At 31.9% G+C, this 26613-nt stretch overlaps 1 protein-coding gene and 1 long non-coding RNA gene across 11 annotated transcripts in view; one reads left to right on the top strand and one right to left on the bottom strand.

The window, feature by feature from the left end:
• LOC118205983 (cullin-5-like) overlaps positions 1 to 26613 on the top strand; it is a 170684-nt gene that overhangs the window by 36960 nt on the left and 107111 nt on the right. For 4 of the 10 annotated variants that reach the window (XM_085823827.1, XM_085823830.1, XM_085823829.1 and 1 more), the window contains one exon: positions 16231 to 16330. In XM_085823827.1, coding sequence (XP_085679953.1) covers positions 16231 to 16330 — 100 coding nt within the window. Of the gene's footprint in view, positions 1 to 9883; positions 10027 to 10113; positions 10161 to 10216; positions 10387 to 15953; positions 15998 to 16230; positions 16331 to 26613 lie in introns of those variants that run through there. The other 6 variants (XM_085823831.1, XM_085823825.1, XM_085823835.1 and 3 more) reach the window with 4 other exon arrangements.
• Positions 2148 to 25404, bottom strand: LOC146995434 (uncharacterized). Its single transcript, XR_015043049.1, has 3 exons — positions 24760 to 25404; positions 8777 to 8865; positions 2148 to 2991 (listed from the first exon to the last, which is right to left on the bottom strand). It is a non-coding gene; the product is annotated as an uncharacterized LOC146995434 (long non-coding RNA).

Below are 26613 nucleotides of genomic sequence, written 5' to 3'. Positions count from 1 at the left end.
ACTTTGTTCTTTGTTTGTTTGTTTGTTTTATACACTTTGTTCGAATTAGAATAAAGTGCCTTTTCCACCCCAAACTGTAGGAGCTGCATTGATGGAGGCACATATTATTAAGTTAAAATTTTTAATTTTTATTTTGCTAATTTAATATTAATTTCATGTATTTGCACATTTGTCAGCTTAGAAACAGGCTTTTTCTTGTACTTCTCTTGCTACACTAATCCCCTGATGAAGGAGTACCAGTAGATGTAAAGTCCATTTGCCTTTTATTATTTTTTGCATTTTTGTATTGCAGCAATTTTTGTTGTGAAATTGTTTGGTACTTACGAATTAATTCAACCACAATCGTGCAATTTGGCAATTTTTGCAATTAAAAAAAAATTGCAAACTATTGACATTTATTGCTAGTGGGCAGACATTATCATCATATCAAAAGAAAACATACTTTAGCAATTTAAAACATAAATTTTGATTTTAAATAGCAATTATATCAGTGGTTCCCAAATTGTGTACTACTGCGCCTTGGAGAGCTGCTGGCTCTTCACAGAGATGCAGCGAAATATTGTAAAAACCTTCCTAATTGATTGAAGCGAGACATTTAGCTTAACTAAACAATAAAAGGAGAAGCTAAAAATATGTAGATTTTTTTTTGTTTGTTTTTATTTGATCCTTTATAGTTGCTATAACAGAATATTCTTGCGAAGGGTAGCCGGTAAAGCTGTGCCTTCTCGATCGTGTTATCGAACGATCTTTTCATTGCTTTCTACAGCTCATTTGGTAAAAAAGGAACCAGGAACCTTTTTTTTTTCCGCAGAGCAGCGTGAAATTGATAAACAGATTTCGGAATTGTTAGAAAATGAAAGGATGTGCCTTTATACATTTTTTTGCAGCAATTCCACTTTATGTTTGATGGGCATCGAAACATACTTTCGCTTTGTAGATCCTACAGCAGCTCCAGCATCAGAAATTCTATTTGACTTAATCGAAAGTTCAAGCTTACCTTTATAAAATTGCTCTAACAGTCTGCAAAAAATAATAAGCCGGATCCAATTAGAAGATTAAGGAACAACGCAATCTGCAACATTAACTGAAATAGATAATTTTAGCTTAGCTTATACCGTCCGTTATACATTAAACGCGCATGCGTAAACGTATTATGCGCACACGCATATGCGTTTGCGTAAAAGTATTACGCGCATGCGTGAATGCATTATACGTTGAAGCATGCGCAGAAAGTTTGTAGCTTTGAGGTCCGGATTAAAGATCATTTCGGATTATGGGTGTCTGGATTAACGACTTTTGACTGTATTTTATAAAATCTTCTCCACTGAAAGCATGTTTTTTTAAAAAAAGTCAGTGAGGATATGGAAGCCAAACACTCATCTTTGTTGTACTATAGCAATGCAAAATAGCTCTATCGTGGTAATGTTTTATCACATACCTTTCAACGCAGGTAGAAATATTTATTCTCCTTAAAGGAAATGGTACAAAGATGCAGACGGTTTTATTGATCCCAATTTTTTAATAAAATTGACATACTTATGCCTAATTTTTGAAAAGGTGAATTCCCCTACTCTCTGTCATCAGGGAAAAAACATGCACCTTTTGAAGTCAACAGAAAAAGCATCAGCTTTTATAAAAAAACTCTTAACTGTGAAGAAGAAAATTGGATCAAAGGTTGTTTTATAAGATTGCAGCAATTTTTTATGTCAAATGAACTTGATCATTCTGAAGAATTATGTTTGAAGGATGTTTATCACAGCTAATTGTCTAGTTTGAGAAATGCTTCCTCAATGAAAATTTTGAGAGGTTTGCGTGGATTCAAATCTATTTAACACTGTTGTTTCATCTGAGTTTACTTCTGCAGAAGAAAGAATCTTACCGAGTTGTTTTGCGACAATAGTTTGAAAGCAGAATTTGGCAGCAAGGAATTGGTAGAAGTTTTGATTTCAATAAAAAATGAACATCCCTTTCTAAGTGATAAGACTCAGTGGATTTTAATTCCATTTTTGATGTCGTATTATGCAAAGCTGGATTTTTGGCAGCTGCTATAATAAAAGTAAATATAGAGCAAAAATCAATATGGAAAAGGAAATGAGAGTGGCCATATCCAGTTTAATTGCATGATTTGAGAAAGTGTGCTGTGATTAGTAGTCTCATCCATCACATTAATTATTAATTTATTGTTAATAAAGTAACAAAAAATGTTTAATAAGTAAGATACATGAGTTTTATTTATTCTTATCTCTTACTTATGATTAGCCTTACATTTACTTAGGGTAGGGAGGGCACCGTGAAAAAATTTTAATTGAGAAAAGATCTAGTGACTCGTAAAAGTTTGGCAACCACTGGGTTATATGCTACATAAAAAATTAATACTCAACATTTTTTTGCAAATCCTTATGTAATTTATGCTGGTCTTCTGTTCATGTACACATTAATCTGTTTTCACTTTTAAAAAAAATCAGACAATATCACACCCTTTTCATTGCTCACCGACTATTTACCAAACACATCATGTCATTATTCCCTTTAGTGATTTTGCATAAAATGCTATAATCTTGTTGAAATGTTACTTTAGTCTTTTCTGTTGGTGGCAAATATTTTAAAATCAAATTTTAGGCAAAAGTATCACAGTTCATCTATAAAAAATGTTTGAACTTTGATTACAACAAAAGGAACTCGTACAAAAATGGTGATGTTTGGCTGAAGAATTGTTATATGCATGGTTGTCTGAAGAGTGATTATGTGCATGGTTGCCAGAGTGTAACACATTTTAGGGGGGTACTTAATGATAAAGTGATTATGATAATATGTTGAGTACCATTTGTTTTGTTTGGTATTGTTTACTAGCTATGTGTAATCATAATAATTTCTTAGAAAATAAAAGGTAAAAAGGCTTACCTTTTAGTCGATCTTCTTTCTAATCCAAAGGCATATCCGGGAGTGTTTATTTCATTCATCGATGCACTACTCACAGAAAGAGAGAGGCTTCTAAGATAATAAGATATTTAATTTACAATCACATCACTAAACTAAAATATATAGTATATAACACAGAAGAGTAGGATTACATGTTTCACTCAAACGTCCATCACGAGTTCTCAAAGTTCAGTTAAAAACGTTTTAGTTTAATGTTTTAGTTTTTGCTGCACACATGCGCAAATCACGTGGTTGTCGGTGAGAGTTTCAACATACTCCCAGCTTTAAATTTGCTGAAAAATCAAATTTAAAACTGTAACATTTGAACAGGCTTTACCATTCGACCAGTTCTTGTAATCATCGATGGAATCTTTTCGCTATTAAGATCTTGAGGCAAGTCATTACGAATATCAGGATCGCAGTAAGTCTCTGGTTCACCAGAAGAGCTGCTTGCCACATTTCTAAATCTAGACTGTTCATCTGATGATGTTATCTCCAAAGGATACAAACACTTGGTTGGTCGCAAAACTTCTCCAAGCTTAGTCTTGACCTTAACTAAACGCACATGTCCATCCCGAGATTTGAAAATCCTCGGTTACTTTCGCCAATATCCAGTCTGTTCGCTTCTTATTATCATCGGACACTAAAACAAGATCTCCTATTTTCAGAGGTTGTGAAGCTTTTACATGTTCATAATTTTGCTGTAACTGTCCGAGATATTCGATTCGAAATCTTTTACTTAGATCTTGTAAAAGTTTTTGTTGATAAATAAGCCTTTTGTTTAAAGATTTCGCATTTATATTATCCAGATCAGGAACTCCAATGTGTTGAATCTCATGGAGAAACATGGAAGGTGTGATCGGAGATAAATCTTCAACATCTTCCGAGACATATGTCAATGGACGATTATTCGTTATTGTTTCACAGTCACACAAAATTGTTATAATTTCTTCATGATTCAGAGATGATCGTCCTAAAACTTTGCGAAGGATTCTTTTCAGGACTCCTATTAATCGCTCACACCATCCTCCCTACCAGGGAGCTGATGGCGGAAGAAATTTCCATGTGATTCTGTGGATACTAGCTTATTCTAATATTTTATCCCAATTTAAGCTTTTGAATAATCTATCACTTCCTTTGAAATTCGTTCCATTGTCGGAATAGATGGTGTGGGGTCTTCCACGTCTAGCAATGAAACGTCTCGGTGCTTGCAGAAAACTTTCAGTTGGTAGCGAGAAAATCAATTCCAAATGTACTGCGCGAAAAACAGCACAGGTAAATATCACTATCCATGATTTTTGATTTCCCTTCAATATCAACGATCCAGTCAAGTCAACACCTACAATCTCAAAGACTGCTGCTTCTCTTACTCAGTCTTCAGGGAGAGCAGCAATGGGTGTTTTCAAAGAATTAGTATCGAACCTCTGACATACAACACAGCTTCTTATGACTTTCTTGACAGTCTTTCGTGTTTTCAAAATCCAATATTGTTCTCATAAAGCAGATATTAAAAATTGTACTCCTGCATGATTGTTCATTTCATGTTTAGCTCTAATTAATTTTACTACAATAGGATGATCTGAAGGAAGAATAATAGAAACTCGAAAATTTTCTGCATCATCTCTTCTCAGAATTCTGGTTTTAACCCTAAGGATTCCGTTAGAATCAATCATTGGTTGAAGTATACGTAATCTTTTGTCATCTAATCCAGAAAATGATTTGCTGTGCACTAATCTCAAAAGAGTTAGTTCGGCTCCTTTAATTTCTTCCGCTGTAATTGTTCCATAAGTTCTATCATTAGGACTTAGTCTGACATTTTTAACAAAATGGAAGATCCAAGATATTATCTTTAGAATGGTATTGTACGAAGAAATCTTATCAAAATTAACTTCAGTCATAGCATTCGAATTAACTGCAGAAATTATTGTCTTCTTTCTTTCAGCATTTATAATGTCAAAATTCAGTACAATTTCAGAGGTAGGCTATTTTTCTGAATCATTTCTCAACCAATCGGGACCCTCCCACCATTTCTATTTGACTAAGGTTTCCGGACTGCATCCTCGGGAAGGGAGGTCAGCTGGATTTAGTGTTCCAGGAATATAATTCCAGTCGTTTGGATTACTTAGAGTACGGATTTCTTTCACTCTATTGTGAACGAAAACGGCCCAGTTTTCATTCTTTTTTATCCAAAATAATGCATCCATAGAATCACTCCAATAATAAATAGGCAAGCTTTCTAGTCTCAAATCTTCCTTAACACGATGTGCTAGTCTAGCACCAATCGTACAAGCTAAGAGCTCTAGTCGTGGTATGGAAATCGGCTTGATAGGTGCCACTCTGGATCAAGCTGAGATGAGCTGACATGTAACGGAATTTTCATTACAGCTTCGCATAAATATGCATGTGGCATATTTACTCGAGTCACGAAACACGTTAATAAGAGATAATAATAATAAGATAAATCGGAATAAGATAAATATCATTAATAAGATAAATCGGAAATTCTTTCGGAGTCAGCAAAAATTCTTCTGGGTAGCTATTTTTTCCAAATTGTGCAATTTATTTTTCCAACTTTCAAATTTGTCAGAAATGCTTTTAGGTAAATATTTATCCCATGAAATCTACTGTTTCCAGCATTCTTGAAGCATTAGCTTAGGAATCAGTAGCAGGAGCTGTAAAACTAATCGAATCAAAAATCCTGTGTACTATTGACAATATATTCCTTTTGTTGACAGGCTGTTTCACAGAACTATCTTTAAAGTCACAGGACAAAGTGTCATTTGATAAATTCCATTTCAACCCCAGAACTGATACGGTTTTATCGGAGTCTTTATTGCAAGGATTTCCTTTTAAAGTTTCATTGCTAGGTTCATTGTAACACCATCCCCTTAAATCAAATTTAGCAGTCGACATAATTTCCTTCGACGCATTAATGAAAGTGTTTAGTCCTTCAATAGTATCAATGCTGGCCACACAATTGTCGACGTACATTGATTCACTTAATTTCTTAGCTACCTCTTGTTGATGTTCAGGAACATTCTCGAGATGATAATTCAGTGTGGCGGCGAGAAAAAAAGGACTGCCATTAACGCCAAACACAATGCGCTTATGTCGATATATTTTAAATTTTTCGGAATCTCCTTCTTCCCACCAGAGAAATCTAAGAAAGTCTCTATCTCGAAGACAGACACCTATTTGCAAAAAGGCCTTACATATATCTGAGATAACCCCGTATTTACCTAGGCGAAATCTGTTTAAAATACTCGGTATTAATTCCAAATAATTTGGGCCCTTTTCTAAACAGTCATTTAAGGACACACCATTCCTTTCCTTCGCTGAGGCATCGAACACAGGTCTAATCTTTGTGGTTGAACTTTGCTTAATTACAGCCCTATGTGGTAGTTAATGACAATTTTTGGTTTTCTTATCTTCAACAGATTCTATAATACCTTTTTCAGCCCATTTGCTAAAAATATTTTCATACTCTTTCAGACAGTTTTTTGACTGAAGATTTTTGATGCAGGATTTTAACCTTTTCTCTGCTAATAATCTGTTGTCAGGTAAAACCTCATGCCCTTCTAACCAAGGAAGAGAGACCTGATATCTACCCTCACTATCTCTCTTTAATGACTGACAAAATTATGTTTTAGCGATTTCATTAATTTCCTTTCTTGTGTGGGTTGTAGCAGAGTCAAGTCACCGTAAATCCGAAATTTTAGCATCATTAACGAGTTTTAGCATCATTTTAGCATCATTAGCATCATTACGAGTCAAGACACCGTAAATCCGAAATTTTAGCATCATTAACATGAAGTGACAATACAGTTTTCGTACTGTCAGAGAACTCACGCTTTTCATTTTTCCCCATCATTGTCCATCCTAATCTAGTGTGTACGCATGATAACCCACATTTTAGTTGTCTAACTTTCCCTGTTAGAAGCTTTTCTGCCACATCTGCACCTAAAAGAACATGAATTTTTAAAGGTGAATTTTCATACATCAAATCAAAGATTTATTCTGCATGTCAGTTAAATTCCATGTTTTCGCAGTTCAATAAGATATGTATCTCTACGAATTTGAGGAATGTCAGTACATATTTTATCCTGATCCAAAACCTGAAAATTACAGTGATAATCACCTTTAAGACTACTCAATCTAATTAAATATTTACTATGAGTTTCTTTCTTTTCAATTCCTCCGAACAAACCATGGATTAATTCTTCTTTACCACTTGTTTTATAATTCATTATACTAACTGCATACTTCGAAATGTAGGATCGCTGGGAACCACTATCTATTAAAATTCTCACATATTTTTCGATCCCATCCCCACGAAGTTTTAATATTAAAGTTTGCAAATTTACTAACTGCATGCAAGATTTATTTGTCAGAACACAGTCTTTTTTATTATTTTCATCCCCAATAATGTCTGTAGAATTATTTCCGTGAGAGTTGCACATTATTGACAAATGAGCTTTACCGCATATGGAACATTTAACTTTGGTTTTGCATAAGCGGGAAATATGGTTCCGTTTCAAACATTTAAAACAGAATCCGTGATTCAGCAATTTTTGCTTTTTTTCATCTAAGGTTAAACGACTCGCATTCCGACATTCATAACTTTCATGATCTGAATCGCAAAATATGCAGTTTGAATGTTTATAATTTTGATTCTCATTTGTAGACAGCAACTGCGAGGCAGACGATACATCTGGTACCCATTTATCATGCCAAGTTGACAGCTTGCTTTCGCGTTTTGTTTGTCGGGGGAGGGGGTTGTATGAGGAGAAATTGACGGTGCTTCTTTCGATTGCAAAGCTTTTCCCGTGCAATTAATTGCTGAGAAAGAAATTCCACTAGGTGATTCAAATCGTAATTTTATTTTCGAAGTGTTTTATTATATTCCAAAACCAAATCTGCAGGCAATGTTTTAAGCAAATTAGGTGCTCCATATGTTTCTGAGGTCATATTTAATGATTCAAGACATCGAATATGTTTTTGTATGTAATTGAATAACTTTTAATTCTGTTTTTGTATGTAATTGGAAATTTTGAATGTCATTAGAATCCTTTAGAGGTCTTATTTTCAGTAATTTATCTATATGGGCGTTTAGTAGTACATCTTTATTTCCAAATCTTTCTGTGAGGAGTTTAACTGAAGTTTCGTAATTTTCTTCGGTTAAATCGAAACCGTCAATGGTGTTATAAACATTACCTCCCAAAAGGGATTTCAAATAATTAAATTTGCTTATAGCGTCAAGCGTTTTATTTTGGTGTATGGCTAATGAAAAAGTGTTCCAAAATGTCAGCCATTCGCAGCTCTCGCCATAAAACTTCGGAATCGTAAGTTTAGGAAGCTTCACATTATGATTTTCGCTTTTAATGTTTTCTATAATACTTAACTGTTCAGTGCTTCTTAACACACTAAATTTTTGTTGTTCTATATTAATTTCTTTCAATTTTTTGTTAGCTTTGTATTTAAATGTAGTTATTCTTTCACGATATTCGTCAACACCGTTTAATTCCTGGTCTAGATCCTTTATGTCTATTAATTTTTCTATATCGGCATCTATTTGCTTTAACTCGATCGATTTTTCATTTAAGAGTTCTAAGGAAATTTCTAGTTCCTCTGCATTCACTTCTGTTTTTGATAATTCAGTTTCGATTCAGCCAATTAATTTTGTAACGGCAGCCCTTATGTGGCCGCGTTTCCTTTTCAATGTATCGATGAATTCTGTCATTGTTTAGTATTCAATAATTCAACAAGTATCAACAATTTGCTTTCATTCGCGGTACGGGATGCCAAAAAATGTGTAATCATAATAATTTCTTAGAAAATAAAAGGTAAAAAGGCTTACCTTTTAGTCGATCTTCTTTCTAATCCAAAGGCGTATCGGGAGTGTTTATTTCATTCATCGATGCACTACTCACAGAAAGAGAGAGGCTTCTAAGATAATAATAAGATATTTGATTTACAATCACATCACTAAACTAAAATATATATATAACGCAGAAGAGTAGGATTACATGTTTCACTCAAACGTCCATCACGAGTTTTCAAAGTTCAGTTAAAAAAAGTTCTGTTTTAGGTTTTGCTGCGCGCATGCGCAAATCACGTGGTTGTCGGTGAGAGTTTCAGCAAGCTATTTTTACAGCAGTAGTTTGCCGTTGCAAAAGGAAAAAAAAAAAAAAAAAAAAAAAAAATTCAATTTTTTACCAATTCCTTATTTGAGTGGGAATATGATTTTCTTTTACTTTGTGTATATTTTGTATTTAATAAATATTGCCACTGAATTATTGCAGCTTCCAACACATAATTTGATTTTGGGTTTGAAATTAGCTTGTCCAATTTTTGTAACTACTATTTGTGAACTTATATGTATGGTTCACTCACTTGGAAAGTTAATGATTATATAATACCTCAGTACATTTTAGCTAATGTTTCCATTTTTGGACACATTTTTCAGCTGTACTATATTTAAACATTTTGTGGGTGTTTTATTAATGCTATTCTTTCTTTCTATATATACATGTAAGATATGCCAACTCTTTAAGTTTTATCGGGAGACTTTTTTTGTTGCATCTCCAAGCCTCCTGCTAGACCACAAAATCTCCCAATTTTAAACTTTTATTAAGAAAAGTTTTCCCCCCCATGAATAAATGAACTTCATTGAATTAATGAAACTTAAAAGTGTGAAAATTTGATTCTGCCACCTGTAGTGAATTTCAGCATGCTTTTTCATAATAATTTTTTTTTTTTATCTGATTTATCTCTGTAGACATGGTAGGTATAAAACTTTTGGTATGTATGTGTTATTGCAACTGTCTTCTTAGAAGTCACCAAATTTTCCGAATGTTGCAAACTCTAGGAATCATGTGCATAGCTATTCTTCAGGCAACCCTGTTTATAACAGTTCTGGCAACCCTGCTCATAACAATCTTTCAGTCAAGAAATGTCTCCATTTTTGTATGTATTCTTAATGTATTTCAAAATCCAATAGCTTTTGTGGGATTTGTCAGCAGTGGAAGAAACTGCAGTAAAATTTCTGCAGAAATACAGAATTTTGATACAAAACCTCTAAAGGGAACAGTGAGGAGACACATTTTGGTAGGTAGCCAGTATTGCTGAGGTTTGCGCAATGCCGAGCCTCTGGAATTCTCTGATTTTTTTAAAGTGAAAACAGAGCACTGTATACTTGGAAGAAGAATGCTAAAAAATTACGGAAAGATCTGGAGATGAATGTAATGTGTTTTTTAATGCATCACATAATCCTCATTTAATAATTAAAATTTGCATTTTAAATTGCTAAAATATGCTTACATGCTCATTTGTTGATAATGCTTGCCAACTTAAAATAAATATTGATAGTTTGGAAATCTTTTTAAAAACAGGTGCAAAAACTACAATCTTGCACTCATCAAGTAACTTATTGTTTTACTTACAAAAAAAATCATTAAATTGCACCAGGTAAGTGTAAGTATCGAACCTTTTATGAAAATTCAGCCTATGTTTAATTAGGTAGTATTTATATTTCATTTTGTTTTACTTCAGTGAATAGTACAGTACTGTGTTTATCTACACAACTGTATGTATATTATTTAATATAATATTTGTCACATTTGAAAGTACTGCACTAAATTAAACTCTTCCTTCTCTACTCAAGATTTTTTTTAGTATAAAAGTGTAAGAAAATTACAAAATTAAATTAGAGCCAAAGGACATAAAATTTAGAATATCTAATTTAAAGTTTAGAAGATCTAATTAAATATTAAATTTTAAAAAACATTCTCTATTCGTAAAAAGCAAATTTAAAGTTAATTAAATTTTAAATGAACTTGAATTACAAATAAATGATTAATTATTGCTATGTTATAATAATCTACAATATCATTAAATTCTGAGAGCATATGTAAATCAAGTGCAAGTATCAAAATCTATGAATATATAATAAATGTATAATATATAATTCCAATAATTTTTTTTTAATCCTAAAAATTTATAAAAATGCATAAGTGAATAATTGTTGAGCAGGCAGGAGACAGACTTATCAAGGCGAAGTTGCCTCCAAACCTAACTCTTCAGTTATTCAATTCATGTTTCGTCATTCATGTAGGCAAGGGTAAAAGAAAAATTCAAAACCAAAAATTGTGAATTACTAAAAAGAAATTTAAACAAGTGGAATTTAGAGAAATTAGCAAGTAAAGACTAGGATAACTAAAGTCAATTAAGAGTAGAAAACCAAAGTAATTTAGAAACTCTTGCGTAAAAAAAACTTCCCTGGCACAAATTATGCAAATAAATCAAAAAGAAACTAGATGCTATTTATAAAAAAATACATAAATAATACTAAAAAGGCAAGTAAAAAGTAAATTTTAATTTAACTTACCAACTAATATTAATATGTTTTACATCAGAATCATTATAAATAGTTGAATAACCATTATAAAGGGTCTTCAAGGCCAGTTTGAAGTTCGTTTGAAAAGGTGCTACCATACAATGCGGAAAACTTCCAGAAACACCCAATTTCGGGTCTGAAAAACCTCCTGAATTTTCATGTTCAGGGTTGAAAGCTATGACATGTTATATATTTTTAACCATTATCAGCAGTGTGATACAACTAAAGATTAATCAAAATTTAATTCTTCTTCAAGATCTAGAATTCTGTTTTAAACATACTCGTATTGCTTTACTTACAGATTTTGTATGCTTTATAATTAGTTAAAGAATTAAGTGGTTAAATTAAAAATAAAAACTTGGTAAAGATATCTCAATTTGCTTAAATTTTATATTAAACTATAAATTTCAAGAAAGATGACATTGTTTCATCTTCTTGAAGGCGCAGAAAAATTCTGAAGAATTTGTTACTTCAAAAATAGGAACCTATGTGGGTTGCCTTCAAACTTTACAAAATTTGTGTTAATAAGTTATGTTAGCATAAATTATTCATTTATTATTTATTTAATTTATTATTATTACATTGTCATGCTTTTGAACTGTACTGAGTGATCACTATACAATATGTCCCAAAATTCTTTTTCTGATTACAAATATTCATAAAGCACAAAATGTAACACATTGACAAATATTTTTTATATTGAATTGCATGGAACATATTCAGGTTTTGGTGTACATGCTTACTGTTACTTTGTTTGTTGGATTGATTGCCTTGCTCATTATGACTTTGCTGTTGCCAAGCTGTGTGAGATTGAAAAAAATATTGACTATCTGAAATGTGTCCTTTTCTCAGATGAGGCCACATTTCATTTGAATGGTGGTGTCAAGTGACACAATGCTAGAATCTGGGGATGCGAGAATCTTCACACTATGTTGGAGACCATCAGAAACAGCCACAAGCTGAATGTGTGGTGCGATTTTATGCACAATTAAATCATGGAACCTGTGTCTTCAGTCAAAAGATGATCACAGTCAATACCTATCGCAATATATTGCAATTACTTATTGTGCCACAGATTTGGGATATTCTGGACTTAATTTTCCACAAGATAGTGCGTTAATTTAGTGGGTCTTAGATATCCATGCCTATTAGGATAGTTCCATAAACTGGCCTTCACGATCACCAGACAACACCACTGAATTTCTTCCTTTGCGGTTATGTCAAGGACCAGGTTTACTAGACACCAGTGAATGATATTGTACAGGTATCAAAGTTTTCTGTGTTTTCGCGTAATTCCGCTTTTTTGAACATCACCCAGGCTGTTTCTGAGATCGATGCAGAACCGTTGAAAAATCGCGACCGGCGTGGTGTTGTGTGGGGAGGTAAATACAGGACATGCTCTCTTTCTTCCTCTTTTCTTTGTAAAAAAACTTTACATCATGCCATCGTATAATATTACGCTGGGTTAGCGATCAAACGTGGGCACTCCTTGTTGCGAACTTTTCGAGTTTGCCTGAGCTGAGATCACGAAATACGTTGTTTCACATCAAGACGAAGTAGGTGGGGCTTATGTGGAAAGGCGGAACTAGATGCGCAGGATATCGAATCAAAGAAGAGCAACCAACCGTAAAACAAGGGCTGACTTCAATAATTTCAGCCATCAGTTCTGGTGCCATCTGTCGGACATAAGGATAACCACATGCATTCTCCAGTACACAAAACTCCATGTAAAAATTTAAGGAATGCTCATAAACTGTACAAAGAAGAGCTAGAGATTAAAAAGGAGGAGCGAGAATCTAAAAAAAAAAAAAAGCAATTAAACATTGCAGAAAATAAAGAAGAAAATAAAAAAGTATCAATGGATTGTATGAAAGCTGCTGAAAAGAAATCGAGACAAACTCGCAAACGGAAATTAAAAAAGTTGGCTGCAAAAGTAGCAAAAAAGAAAAAGCTTTTTCCCTAAAAATTTTTAATCAGGATCGAGTGAGACTGAGACAAAATAGCTATTTTTTTGTATTCCTCCTTTAACTATATGTTATTTTGTAACTATATTATCTCATATGACTACTTTTTCTGGTGTTATACAAAGTACTGTTTATTGAAGATAATTGAGAGCTATAGTAACAGTTATATATTATCTCTAAAACTTGTTATTGCCTGAAAATGGGCAGTAATATATAACATAAATATGTATATTAGTGTGTTGTAATGCTGTGTACAGTATTCATGTATCAACTGTTAAATTAAGTTACATAAATAGCATCTTAAAGAAGGTTAATTCATTACAATCTCTTGGTGATTTATTAATTTTTTTTTACAAGATAAAATTAATAGCAAAATAGTAAGTACAAGTATTATTTTAGTTTAATTATATGTATATGTTTAATACTTTTTATATTAAAATGTGTTTTTTTTTTTTTTTTGAGGTCGCGCGTGCGCAATTAGTTTTTGTGTAATTTTGTGTCCGCGCGTTATTCAGCTTTTTTTGCCAACATGCGCTTTCATGCCTGTATTGTAGTATTACAATGCAGAATTACTGAAGTCATAACATCCATCCCTCATGTAATGTTGACCAACACAAGGATGGAATTGAAATATCACCTGGATATCCTTTGGGCAATGAAAGAATCACATGTAGAAATTTACACAAAACTTACTACACACACAAAAGTACACAAAAACTTGAATATGTTACATGCAATTCAAGGTAAAAAAGTATGTGTCTTTATGTCATATTTTATGTGTTATGAATATTTATAAGCAGGGAAAGAATTCCTGGATACCCTGTATTACATAATTACCAACTTCCAATTTTAGAAGGAAATTCCTAATTTTTCATTATATCTCCTGATTTCAAATTTTTATCTTTTACAAAGTAAAACATTTCCTGCCAATAAATGCAGTTTATTAGGTAAAGGAAACTGAAATTGGGCTAATTCCATTCTTTCACTTCTAATGATTTTCAGCATAACTTTTCCTATTAAATTTTATTTGATTTGTCTTAATTTGCTGTAGGTATTTACAGAACTTTTCATCGTGATTCGAGCAACATTTAATCAGTTAATATTTATGTTTAATTTATTTTACATGAAAAAATGATATTTTAATTTATTCACATATAGTAAGTTTGTTTACATAATACAGTCAAAAGTCGTTAATTCGGACACCCATAATCCGGACCTCAAAGCTACAAACTTTCTGCGCATGCGTCGCGTTCACGCATGCGCACAGGCGTTTACGGGAGCGCATAAGACCCTTACACTGCGAATATGTTTGTGCGCATGCGCGTTTAATGTGTAACGGAGTTATACGCTAAGCTAAAGTTATCTAATTCAGTTAATGTTGCAGATTGCGTTGTTCCTTAATCTTCGAATCGTATCCGGCTTATTATTTTTTGCAGACTGTTAGAGCAATTTTATAAAAGTAAGCTTGAACTTTCGATTATGTCAAATAGAATTTCCGATATATATTTACTACAAAGCGAAAGTATGTTTTGAAATCCGAAATCTGTTTATCAATTTCACACTGCTCTGCGGCAGAGGGGGGGCAGAAACGTCATTATTAGATTATGATAGATTAGAAAGATTATGTCAAATAGAATTTCCGATATATATTTACTAATATGTAATTTGTATCTACAAAGCGAAAGTATGTTTTGAAATCCGAAATCTGTTTATCAATTTCACGCTGCGGATTGGAAGTTGATCTGTCAGCACTATCCTTATCTTCAGAGCAGATGTTTTTAGTTTATTTGGTTTATAATTCCGTACTAAGTGTAGTATTTCATCTCGATATACTCCGTCTTTGATATGATTTAAATCAAGTTCCTCGTCATTATAATTCGCTTCCGATAGTGAAGAAAGTGACCCAGAGGTTATTGAAAACGAAAAGATTGACAAATTAGTCGGTATTCTCAACACAGCAATTATAGGACTTGAACAGCGGAACTTTGTAACTAAACAAGAAATTATGTCTGTTTAATAGAATTAAAGAGAAAGTATTATCACATGAAACGAAGCAACTTACATTGAAGGAAATGTTTAATAAAGTAAACAAATAAATATTAAGCTTTTTCTTTTTGTAAATTTTGATACCCTTTAGATCATAATTGTTCTTTATTTCATAAATTATGGTTTCATATTTTTAATTTTGTAATTTCTGCATGCCATCTTACCAGATTTAAACTGATGATCTATAATCCGGAAAAATCGATAATCCGGAATCGCCGAAGTCCCGACGAGTCCGGATTAACGACTTTTGACTGTAGTATGAACATTAATTATTCATTTTATTTTCATCCTACTGAAAAAGTACGTCATTAAATAAAATTCTGCCTTGCTCAGGATCTTCTCACATTACAAAAATATAAAACTGAAGTAGCCAAAGAATATAAAATGTAGAATATCTAATTAAATATTAATATATTTTACACCAGAAACACATTATAAATAGCTCAATAGTCAATCACAATAGTATATTACAAAAAAATTTTGAATTAATATGGAGTTATTTTGAAATGACATTGCTGCCCAGAAAAAAAAAAAAAAAAAAAAAAAAAAAAAAAAAAAAAAAAAAAACACCTCTTCTTGGCAACTCCTGGTTTTCTGCAAGATTCTCCGCTTTTTCATATTTTGAAATTACCAGCTATGATGTAATGAAAGGAATTGATTATATTTTCATCAGGTAAGGATGTTTTACACCAGTTTATAAAATACTACTTATAGTTGTCATAACAAGCATCATCTATATATAATACACATTAAAGTAAATGACTTGAATTTTGCATGTTTAGGTGTACTTAATGGAATGATGTACAGATTGGAAATATTAAACTGTATTGGTTTGAGCTAAAATAATAATTACTGAGGTAGATTTTTTAAAATTTTTTAATTTTTAAAAAATTTTTTATTCTATAGGTTGGTACATAATGTTTGCCTTGGTAAAGATAACAGTGCATTAAAATTGTATCAGAGTTTGCAGGAGCATATCCTAGATTTTACTCCACAAGCTCAATCTGTAAGTAATAGCTTCATATTTTTTTTCTGGTATAAAATTTTGACTAATGTTTAATATTTTGTATAGTTTTTTTATTGCATAAAGGTATCTGTAATTAGCTTTTTGAGAAAACTATTAAGCAAAGTTAATATGGTAAGGATTATATACAGCCTTTATCTGTTTTATGAAAATAGAGCAATTTTGTTCAATCATACTTGATGTAAAAAGGCGTATAGTGTAAAGGTAATTATCAATCATTGTATGACCAAATTTTGTATACTTTTGAGGCCTTAAAAGAACTGTTAAGTAATATCAACTAAGTTAATTTAAATTAGTGCTAAAAATAAGAATAGTATGCAGAGTCAAAATAAACAGAAATAACATGTAAACTGAACTGGGACGATAGCTAAAAATATAGGAGTTTAGAGATAATAGCAATGACAACCTTGAATTAAGCTGTGTCAAAAGTAGTGATGGGCAACTTCGGTACATTCTTGTACCTGGTACGAGAGTAACGGGTACAGACAAGTACCCGGTACAAAATACCCGTTACTCAAGTAACCATTACTTTGAAAAGTACCGAAAACCGATTTCAAGTACCGAATACCCAAGTAACGATTTGGAGAACCGAAGTAACGAAATACCAGAGTAACGGTTTGCTGTACCATAGTACCCTAGTAACGGTTTGCTGTACTGGAGTACCCTAGTAACAATTTGGAGTACCAAAGTACCCTAGTAACGATTTGGAGTACCGAAGTGCCCTAGTAACGATTTGGAGTACTGATAACGATTTTGTGCACTGAAGGAACTCTGCCACGTCACCACGTGTTTGATTTTATCTGTACGGAGTAAGATTTTGAATATCAGAAAACATATCAACTACGGAAGTGTCTGAGGAGCAGACTATTCATGGACAAGAGGAGCGCATATCACCATTTCACAAATACAACCAGATACTACTGTCCTCGTACCAAAACCGAAGTGAGCTGAACCCTCATCGATCCTCCAGTAATGAATACCGAAATACTGAGAAGAGATGCATATTTTCGTTACAAAGTAACGAATACCGAAAAGCACCCGTTTCGGTACAGAAGTAATGAATACCGAAAAGCACCCGTTTCGGTACAGAAGTAACGAATACCGAAAAGTATCCGTTTCGGTACAGAAGTAACGAATACCGAAAAGTACCCGTTTTGGTACAGAAGTAACGAATACCAAAAAGTACCCGTTTCGGTACAAAAGTAACGAATACCGAAAAGTACCGATTTCGGTACTGAAGTAACAGGTACTTGGATGTACCGATTTTCAGTACCCGTTACAAAATACCCGGTTCGGTAGTACCGACTCATCACTAGTCAAAAGGGGAGCTGGTAGGCAATACAGGGTACTGTGGTAAAAGGGTACTTCCTTGTTGATCCCCCTTATTTAAGCAGTGCACAGATAATTATCAATGAGTCTTAATCAAGAAAAAATTAAGAACGTGTGCAACAAACATATTTACATCTCATATGCAGTCTGTAACTAGTATATTTCCATGATTCTTTTGAATGTAGACACAAAAACATTTACTGATCCCAAGAATTTCTCCATATAAATGCTTAAACTTACAACTTTAAATCTATTATCCCTCAAGTTAATGGATTGTGCCAAAGCAGCAGTTCTACTCAAACCTCTTTTCATAGCAGGTGGACTAAAATTCAGAATGGTTAGGGCTGCTCTTTGTTTGGCAATAATTTAGGCACAGTTTAAATAGCAGAGGTTGTAATAATTAGGAAATATTGGTGGACAGAGAAAAAATTGTCATTTTTATTCACCAGGTCAACATGACTGTGGTTCAATTATCTATGTGCCTCAAAGCTAAAAGTCAGTATTTGATAGCTCGTATTACAGACTTGGAAGTATGACAGCATTAGAATGATTAAATCTATCATAGATCATCAAAATGGTAGACAAAACTCTGTATACTTGCATATTTTTTTGCAGTCGAAGCTATATTTTTCTCCAGCTGATGCTTTGAAAGAAGCAGCAAATGTTATTTTTACATTTTTCTTTTTTCTCATGAAACCCCCAAATCTCTTTAGATTTCTTTCATAAATTGAAAAATGTGGTATGGAAGACTTTTTTTGTGAAAAAAGTGATATAAAGTAGGATTATCTGTATATGTATCAAATAATGTTTTTCTTTCCCATTAATTTATGAATGTCAATATTATCAGTTTTGATGTATTCATGTATTCAGTTTTAGAAAACTGAAGTAAACTAAAACTGTTAAACTGTGTTTCATGTTAATTTTTTCATACAGTGTCTCACAAAAATTATCGGTGACTATAAATTTTTGTAAGTAATAGGAGAAAAGCTTTTAAAATAAATATTAAAAAATATTCCCTTTGAATTCATATTTTCTTAGCTCTGTTTTTGTACTAAATTAATTTGAAAAAATTAAATAGTAAATTAAAAAAATTAAATGTTTTGCTTTTGCTATTTTTACTGCCATATATTTCATCAAGCTGCAGATTTTGTTTTTAGCAATTTCCTGATCAAATTTTATTTAATTTTAGTGTCCTTATGTTTGAGAGACAACTGTAAAATTTTATTTTCAAATGAAATTATATCTGTGAAATTATGTTTGGGATGTTTAAGAGTTGTGCAGATATTTTCAAAAGTTAGGGAGTATTATTGAGTGACAAGAACTTCTGTGTGTTTTCCATTTTATTGACTATATATTCTCAAAGGATTTATAGCATTTTAGGCTGAAATGGGGAAAAAATATATCACAAAATTAATCGGGCATTTTCATAATTTCTAACTAAAATTGTTTGTAATAAATAAAAAACAGTATTTTATGGAATTAGAATAAAGAAACTAGGCAAAAATCTAAAAATCATTTGCTATTTTAATTCAAATTTTCTTTTTAGAAAATGTTTGTTATTTTAGTTTTTCTTGCAGTGGTTATTTTAATGTATTCTTGCAATGAAAGGGAACATTGTTAGAAACTCACAGATTAGTTATTGATTTCCATCAAAAGAAAGGGAAATTTATTAGAAAAATTGCCTATTTACTTATATATATATATATATATAAACCTGGACGACCATTTAAGTTATCTTATTCTTATAGAATGAAGCATTTTATTCTAAGGAATATTAAAAGGAATCAAGACTGAGTGCTCCTAAACTTGTTGCGGAACTTCTTGAATTATATGGAATATGTGTAAATCCATAAACTGTAAGAAGAGTAATGCAATTTGTAGGATAGTATTATTGGAGCATTGGTATTGTAGAGTATTGGTATTGGAGCAGTATCATGGTAGTTGTAGGTAGAAGCGAGTAGCAAGAAGAAAATTTTATATTGGTTAAAGAAAAAATCGAAAATTTCAACTCGCTTTCACAAAATTGATGAAACAAAAGACACCTGACTGCTGGAAAAAAGTGTTGTTTGCTGATGAAAGCAAATTAACATTTTTTGCTCAGTTGGACAAGTGCTGGTGTGTAGGAAACTCAAAGAAGAGTTTCGAAAGCAAAACTTAGTAGCAAGTATTAAACATGAAGGAGTATGAGTTATGGTATGGAGAATCTATGCCACATTCCAGTGTTGGTAGTATAGAGTTTATGGATCAGTATAAGTACCTTGACATCTTGAATTGAAATTTGGCATCGTCAGCACAAAAACTTACTGTTCAAAATAGTTTCAAATTCTACCAGGGCAATGATCCAAAGCATACTGTGCACAATTAGACTCTGGCTGTTATATAAGTGTCCAAAAGTAATTAAGGCAGTATTCCAATCGCCAGAATGGAATCCTATTGAACATATTTGGAAGGAACTAGAAACAAAAATTGAAAATTGAGCATATTTTCATAGCAGTAATCCAAGAGGAGTGGCATAAAAATACTTCAAAAAATAACAGAAAACTCGTAAAATCAATGCCACAAAGATTAAATGTTGTTGTTGTCTTATTCATATTACATGGAACAATGCTTTCGAGAGCCTACTCCAAAGAGAGGTTGGACTTCCCGGAGAACCTGGGCCCTTCGGTACCGTAGTGGGCTTCCCTAACCACTATACCGTTTGGGCGACCAAAGATTAAATGAAGTGATCAAGTGTAAAGGTGATCTCATGAAAGGCTAAGAAGCAAAAACAATGTAAATTTTTTACTATTACTTAAAGTATCTGATTATTTTTGTGAGTAAATTTTTCCCTATTAAATAAACGATATTGATTTTTGAATTTAATTTTCATCTTTTTGAAAATGCATTAACTAAAAAAAAAATTTGAATTTTTATATTATCAAAATAAAACCTTTCTTTTTGTTTTAGTTTATTTTATGTTCATTAAAGAATACAAAAATTGCTTTCTGTTTGGCTTATGGCTGCAAAACCAAGCTCTGCAGTGAACTATTTGTATTTTAGTTACATATGTAGGAATTATAGGTTTTTGAAAAACTGTATAATCTCAAGATTTAAAATCACTTCATAATGTTGAAATTGCCTGAACTGCTGCAAATTCTTTTTGATAATATTCGCTTTATTACTGAATATTCTCTTTTGTTTCCAGTCTTGATTCGTAATGTATTTGAATTCTTTATTCTTTATTTTATGAATATCTTAATTATGAAATTTTTCTCATTTACTAATTTCTCTTCAAGCTGCTGTCTATGGTTATGTGTTATTAATAGTCAAAAGTCGTTAATCCGGACTCGTCGGGACTTCGGCGATTCCGGATTATCGATTTTTCCGGATTATAGATCATCAGTTTAAATCTGGTAAGATGGCATGCAGAAATTATAAAATTAAAAATATGAAACCGTAATTTATGAAATAAAGAACAATTATGATCTAAAGGGTATCTAAATAAAAAAAAAAAAAAAAAAAAAAAAAAAAGCAGCTTAACATTTATTTTACTTTATTAAACATTTCTTTTAATGTAAGTTGTTTAAGTTGCTTCGTTTTTTATGTGATAATACATTCTCTTTAATTCTATAAACAGACATAATTTCTTGTTCAGTTATAAAGTTCCATTGTTCAAGTCCTGTAATTGCTGTGTCTACTGACTAATTTATGAATCGAAATTTTTCCGTTTTCAATAACCTCTGTCACTTTCTTCGCTATCGGAAGCGAATTATAATAACGAGGAATTTGATTTAAATCATATGAAAGACGGAGTACATCGAGATGAAATACTACATTTAATAAGGAATTATAAGCCAAATAAAATAAAAACATCTGCCCTGAAGATAAGGATAGTGCTGACAGATCAACTTCCAATTCATTGCACACCCTGGCATTAAAGATAAACAAAGTTTAGATAAATAAACGTTAAAGTTTAGATAAATAAAGGATATGCCTTTATCCATTTTTTGCAGCAATTCCACTTTTTGTTTAATGAACTTCGAAACATACTTTCACTTTGTAGATCCTTTACATATTAATAAATATATATTAGAAATTCTATTTCACATAATCGAAAGTTCAAGCTTACTTTTATAAAATTGCTCTAATAGTCTGCAAAAAATAATAAGCCGGATCCAATTTGAAGATTAAGGAACAACGCCACTTAAAAACCATAATTTTATTCCATGATAATGCACATCCAATTGTTTTTTGTGTACACAAGATAGTTCTATATCATAGTTAGCAACAGTAATTTTTATGTGCACTGCACAAAAAAAGGGTGGGACAGTTCTATAACTCTAGTTCCACTGTGCCAATTGACAAAATTCATATTGTGTTTTTCATGTCTTGAAAGCGTGACTTAGGATATGTATTAGATTTATATATGGCACTATTCTAACATAGGTATTTTGACACAAAATCACACTTTTTCTGAAATAACATACCAATTTTTTTCCGTATTTCAATTCTACAGCTCAAATTATGCCAGACTGCAAAATTTTGTAAAAATCGTATGAGTAGTTTTTAAAAAAATTAGCTCTCAAAATTTTAGCTCCTTAACGTTAATTACATTTGATATATATTTATTAATATCTCTTTTTTTATTAAACTTTTTTGATTTTTCCTTTCTCATTTCGAAATTTAGGTTCATTCCAAATAAAATTCACCCATTTTTTATGATTTATTTTTAAAATTTGTATTTTTAAATAATTTTTATAAATTTTTTGAAAAAAAATTTTGAATTATAACCCATAAAATTTTACCACCATCTTAAAGTAGGTGTAGTTATCCAAGCTAAGCATATCTACAAAAAATTAGAGTTTTTTTATTCAACATTTTCTAACGCCAAATGTGGTTTATGGATTTTTTGTTATAGTGAATTGCCACAGCTATTTTTAACCTTAAATTTCAAATAAAGTTTTACGGAGAACTAATTATATGAAATTTTTTCCCTCAAAGATTCGTAATAAATATTTATTAATACTATATGAAAAGCTACTTTCTTAAAATTATGGATATTATTCAAAATTTTAACTTTCTTTTTAATTTCTTCCTTTTTTAAAAAATATTTGTGTTTTTAGTAAATTTTTACCTTTACCATGTTATTGTCTGCTACTTTACTTTAAGTGCATTTAAATTGAATTGTCTAAAACTGAAAAAGTTCGTTTAATGTTTATTTTCACAATGTTTTTAAGCAACAGGACGTTGACAGTTTGGGTCATGTCCCAGTTTAATATATATATAAATTTTTACATTAATTCTCTTAGAAAGAATATTTTAAGTAAATAATTCTACTAATTGTATAAAAAACATGATCTTTAATATGATTTAGTTTGTTTCAGCCAATATAATAATCAGTCTCTCGGTGGTGCAGAATAAACACTGCTCGAGTATTTTATTTCTTTGTCATTTAGCAAAAAATCTTTTAATTAAAATATTTATACTTTGGACTTTGCTTTAAACTTTATTTATAGTTAAAATGTCTAGAAAATGAAAAAGTGTCTTCAGCTGGAAACGCAATTGATGTAATTGATATTTTAAAAAATTTGACAAGAATGCAAAATTTATGGAAGTGTAACAATTGAAAAATCTTAATTTTCTTGTGTGAGCACTAAAAATAAATGTAGAAGGAAAGAAGAAAATAAAATAAGCAAAAATTTGAAGGAGAATTTGGCGTCAGAAATACCAAGGTGTTTCGAAAAGTTGGACGGTTTTGTATATACTTGCAGAATGCCTGAAGAAAAAAAGCAAGCCATTAAGGGGGAAAAAATTAAATTAGTATTTTTTTTTATTTAAAACTTTTTTATCGTATGATATATTTGATTCTTGCAATTTCAAAAATAAAATATTTGACTAAGGCATGAATAACATTTTAAGAAACTAAATGTAGGATGATAAAATTGTGTAAAGCAATGTGCACAATGTTAAAGCTATTTAAAGCAATATATGCAAGTCACCCTAAGTTAAAATCTCGATTATACTTCCTTCTCATTTATATATCTTTTCTAAACGGAACATTGAAAGGCGTGTTAACTGTGCTTTACTGTATTTTCTCTTTTAATATATTCAATTTTCAGATGCATCGTAGTCTATTCTTTCAAAAGAAATGCAATTTAAATAAATAAAATAAAATCCTGAAAAATTTATATTAATAAATATATTTAAAATGCTCAGTTCGAATGAATAAATAGAAAATTTTAAAATAATTATCTGAAAAGACAGTGCAACACAAACAATTAAAATAAAAGTCTGAAAATTTAAAAATTACCTAAAACAAAAACTATGGCAAAGAAAAAAAAAAAAAAAAAAAAATTTACAAAGAAAATTATCTGAAGAAAATAAATGATGCACCTTTTATTGAAACTACCCAAATCGAATGGGTAAATAGAAATTTTTAAAACAGTTATTCGAAAGAAACCATGCAACTTAAACAATTAAAATGAAATTCGAAAAGAAAAAATTACTTGAAGTAATAACAGTTATAATTAAATATATAATATAAAGAACATTATTTGAAAAAAGGAACGATTGTGACTTTCTTCCGCTCAAGGGAAAGGAAAATAGGTTACCATATATTAAGAAGTTCGTCAAGTAAACTATTCTTCCTGCAAACTGAAAAAAAAAAAAAAAAGCACAAACATAAATTTGTGAATTTCTCTGTAAATTTCCCAACAAATTTAACAAAATTTCATATTTAGGCATAATTTGAGTCGTAGAATCGAAATATGGAAAAAAATTGGTATGTTATTTCAGAAAAAGTCCAATTTTGTGTCAAAATAACTGTGTTAGAATAGAGCTACAGTACACTCCTGATTATCCGCAGAATAGGGTGGTGCGGCCGCCGCGGATAACAAAAATCGCGCATAATCCGAAAAAAGCTAAAAACGGGTATAGCAAAAGAGAAAACAGTCATTCCAATTTTGAAAAATTGTTTTATGTACAATAAAACGGAAAATAAACAGCAGGAAATGTTTAACTAATGCTTAATATTTTAGTATATCACTCAAAACTAACCTAAAATGCATTTTGTTAATGAAAACAGAAAAGTGCTTTGTACTTACGAGAGGCATCAAGGATACACAGAAAAATTATAACATATGTACTGTTTTAATACTGTAATGTATTATGTAATTACAAGAGCATAACTGTAAAACTACACCTTTTTGAAGCAATCAGTCATTTGTGTTTGCTTTTTGCTTTGGAAGCATTTTCTCTTGATCTGAGATTGCATTTTTCGTAGCATAAGTTTCTTGGCCAACTCTGTGTCGTCTTGTTCTTCCAAATAGCTCAGTAATCCGTCTTCACAATTTCATCATCTATCAAGTGTTCGAAGTCAGGTTCGTTGACGTCACACTCCAACCACTCGTTAATGTTTTCAGCATCGATGTTCTCACCACCCGGAACTGTTTACATTATATCGGCAAAAGTTGCCGTGGGCGTGTCTACATTTTCATTCTCTTCTTCACAACTCAAAGGGGTTAGGTTGTTGTTGGCTTCAGCATTGGGCATGAGTTTTCTCCATGATTTATGAGGGTTGACGGTTTCACTGAGTCCCATGCAGATGCTGTCCAAGATTGTGTAGTGTTTCCAAAACTCTTTCGGATCATAACCTTCTTCAATTTTGGTCATTAGCAGCTTGATTTGGTATGTTCTCTTCATTGTTGCAATGACTCCTTGGTCCATGGGTTGGATTAGCACAGTAACGCTTGGGGGGGGGGGAGAAAAGTCGCAAAAATGTGTCCATCAGAAGACTTTAGCACGCTTGTTGCTAAGTGAGAAAGTGTGTTGTCGATCAATAGCACAGCTTTTTGAGGCAGGTTTTTCGAATTAAGATGTTTACGCACTTGAAGAACAAACATTTTTTCGAACCATCTTGAAAAATGTGTCGGTTCATCCATTCTTTTTTTTTTAGGGGGGGGGGTTAAATTAATCAATGGGCAAATTTTCTATCCTTGTGGCTTTAAAAGATCTCTCTTTTTTTTTTTTTTTTTACTTTCCAATGACAAAAAGTCTAAGTTTATGTTCACCGGTAGCATTACATTAAGACATGATAGTGATCCTTTCCTTGCTGCTTTTATGACCCGCTGCTTTACTTTCACTTTCAGATACTAAAGTGTGAGTGGGAAGATATTTCCACAAAAGTCCCGATTTGTCGGCATTGTAAATATGTTCAAAAGATAGCTGTTCTTTTAAAACAAATTCTTCAAATTCATGGTGGAAATCGTCGGCTGCTTGTTATTCACCACTAAGTTTCTCCCAATGAAGTTCAATTTCTCGAATTCCATGTCGCTACTTAGAACGAGTCAACTAGCCAAAAGACGCATCAAAAGAAATTTAACTCGGACTGGTTCGCAAACACTATTAGGCTTAAACTAACAATGCCGAGTGAAAGGAAGTGGATGTGTCAGTAAGATTAAGATGAGAAAGGGTGGTGAAGCGAGCACTGCAAGGGTGAGTAATCACTTACTCATCATAGGGGCCGAGGGTAAGGTTCCGAGAAGGCCTGGGATATTTTTGCCATAAATAAGCACGATGTTTAGTAAATTTAACATTTCACTCAGTTTTGTGAACATTTTTATTTTCTTTGCTTTACGCTTGGGGGGGGAAAACTTTATGTCATGCGCGGATAATCCGCTCTGTGCATAATTCGCCTACGAATAATCGGGAGTCTACTGTATATATAAATGTAATATATATCCTAAGTCGCGCTTTTGAGACATGAAGAACACAATTTGAATTTTGTGAATCGGCTCAGCCGAAAAGGCAGATATAGAACTGTCCCCCCCCTTTTTTTTTTTTGCGCAGTGTACATAGGTTGACACCATACTATGTCATCTTAGATCAGGAACAAAGGAGGACAATTATGCATAGCAGCACAGAGGTTTTGCAGTGCAAGAGAAGTTATGAAAATGAAT

This window comes from Stegodyphus dumicola, chromosome 9 (genome assembly GCF_044657685.1).
Source record: "Stegodyphus dumicola isolate Sdum_Otavi_A_Nest chromosome 9, ASM4465768v1".
NCBI lineage: Eukaryota > Metazoa > Arthropoda > Arachnida > Araneae > Eresidae > Stegodyphus > Stegodyphus dumicola.
This window is presented reverse-complemented; position numbering and strand designations above follow the sequence as displayed.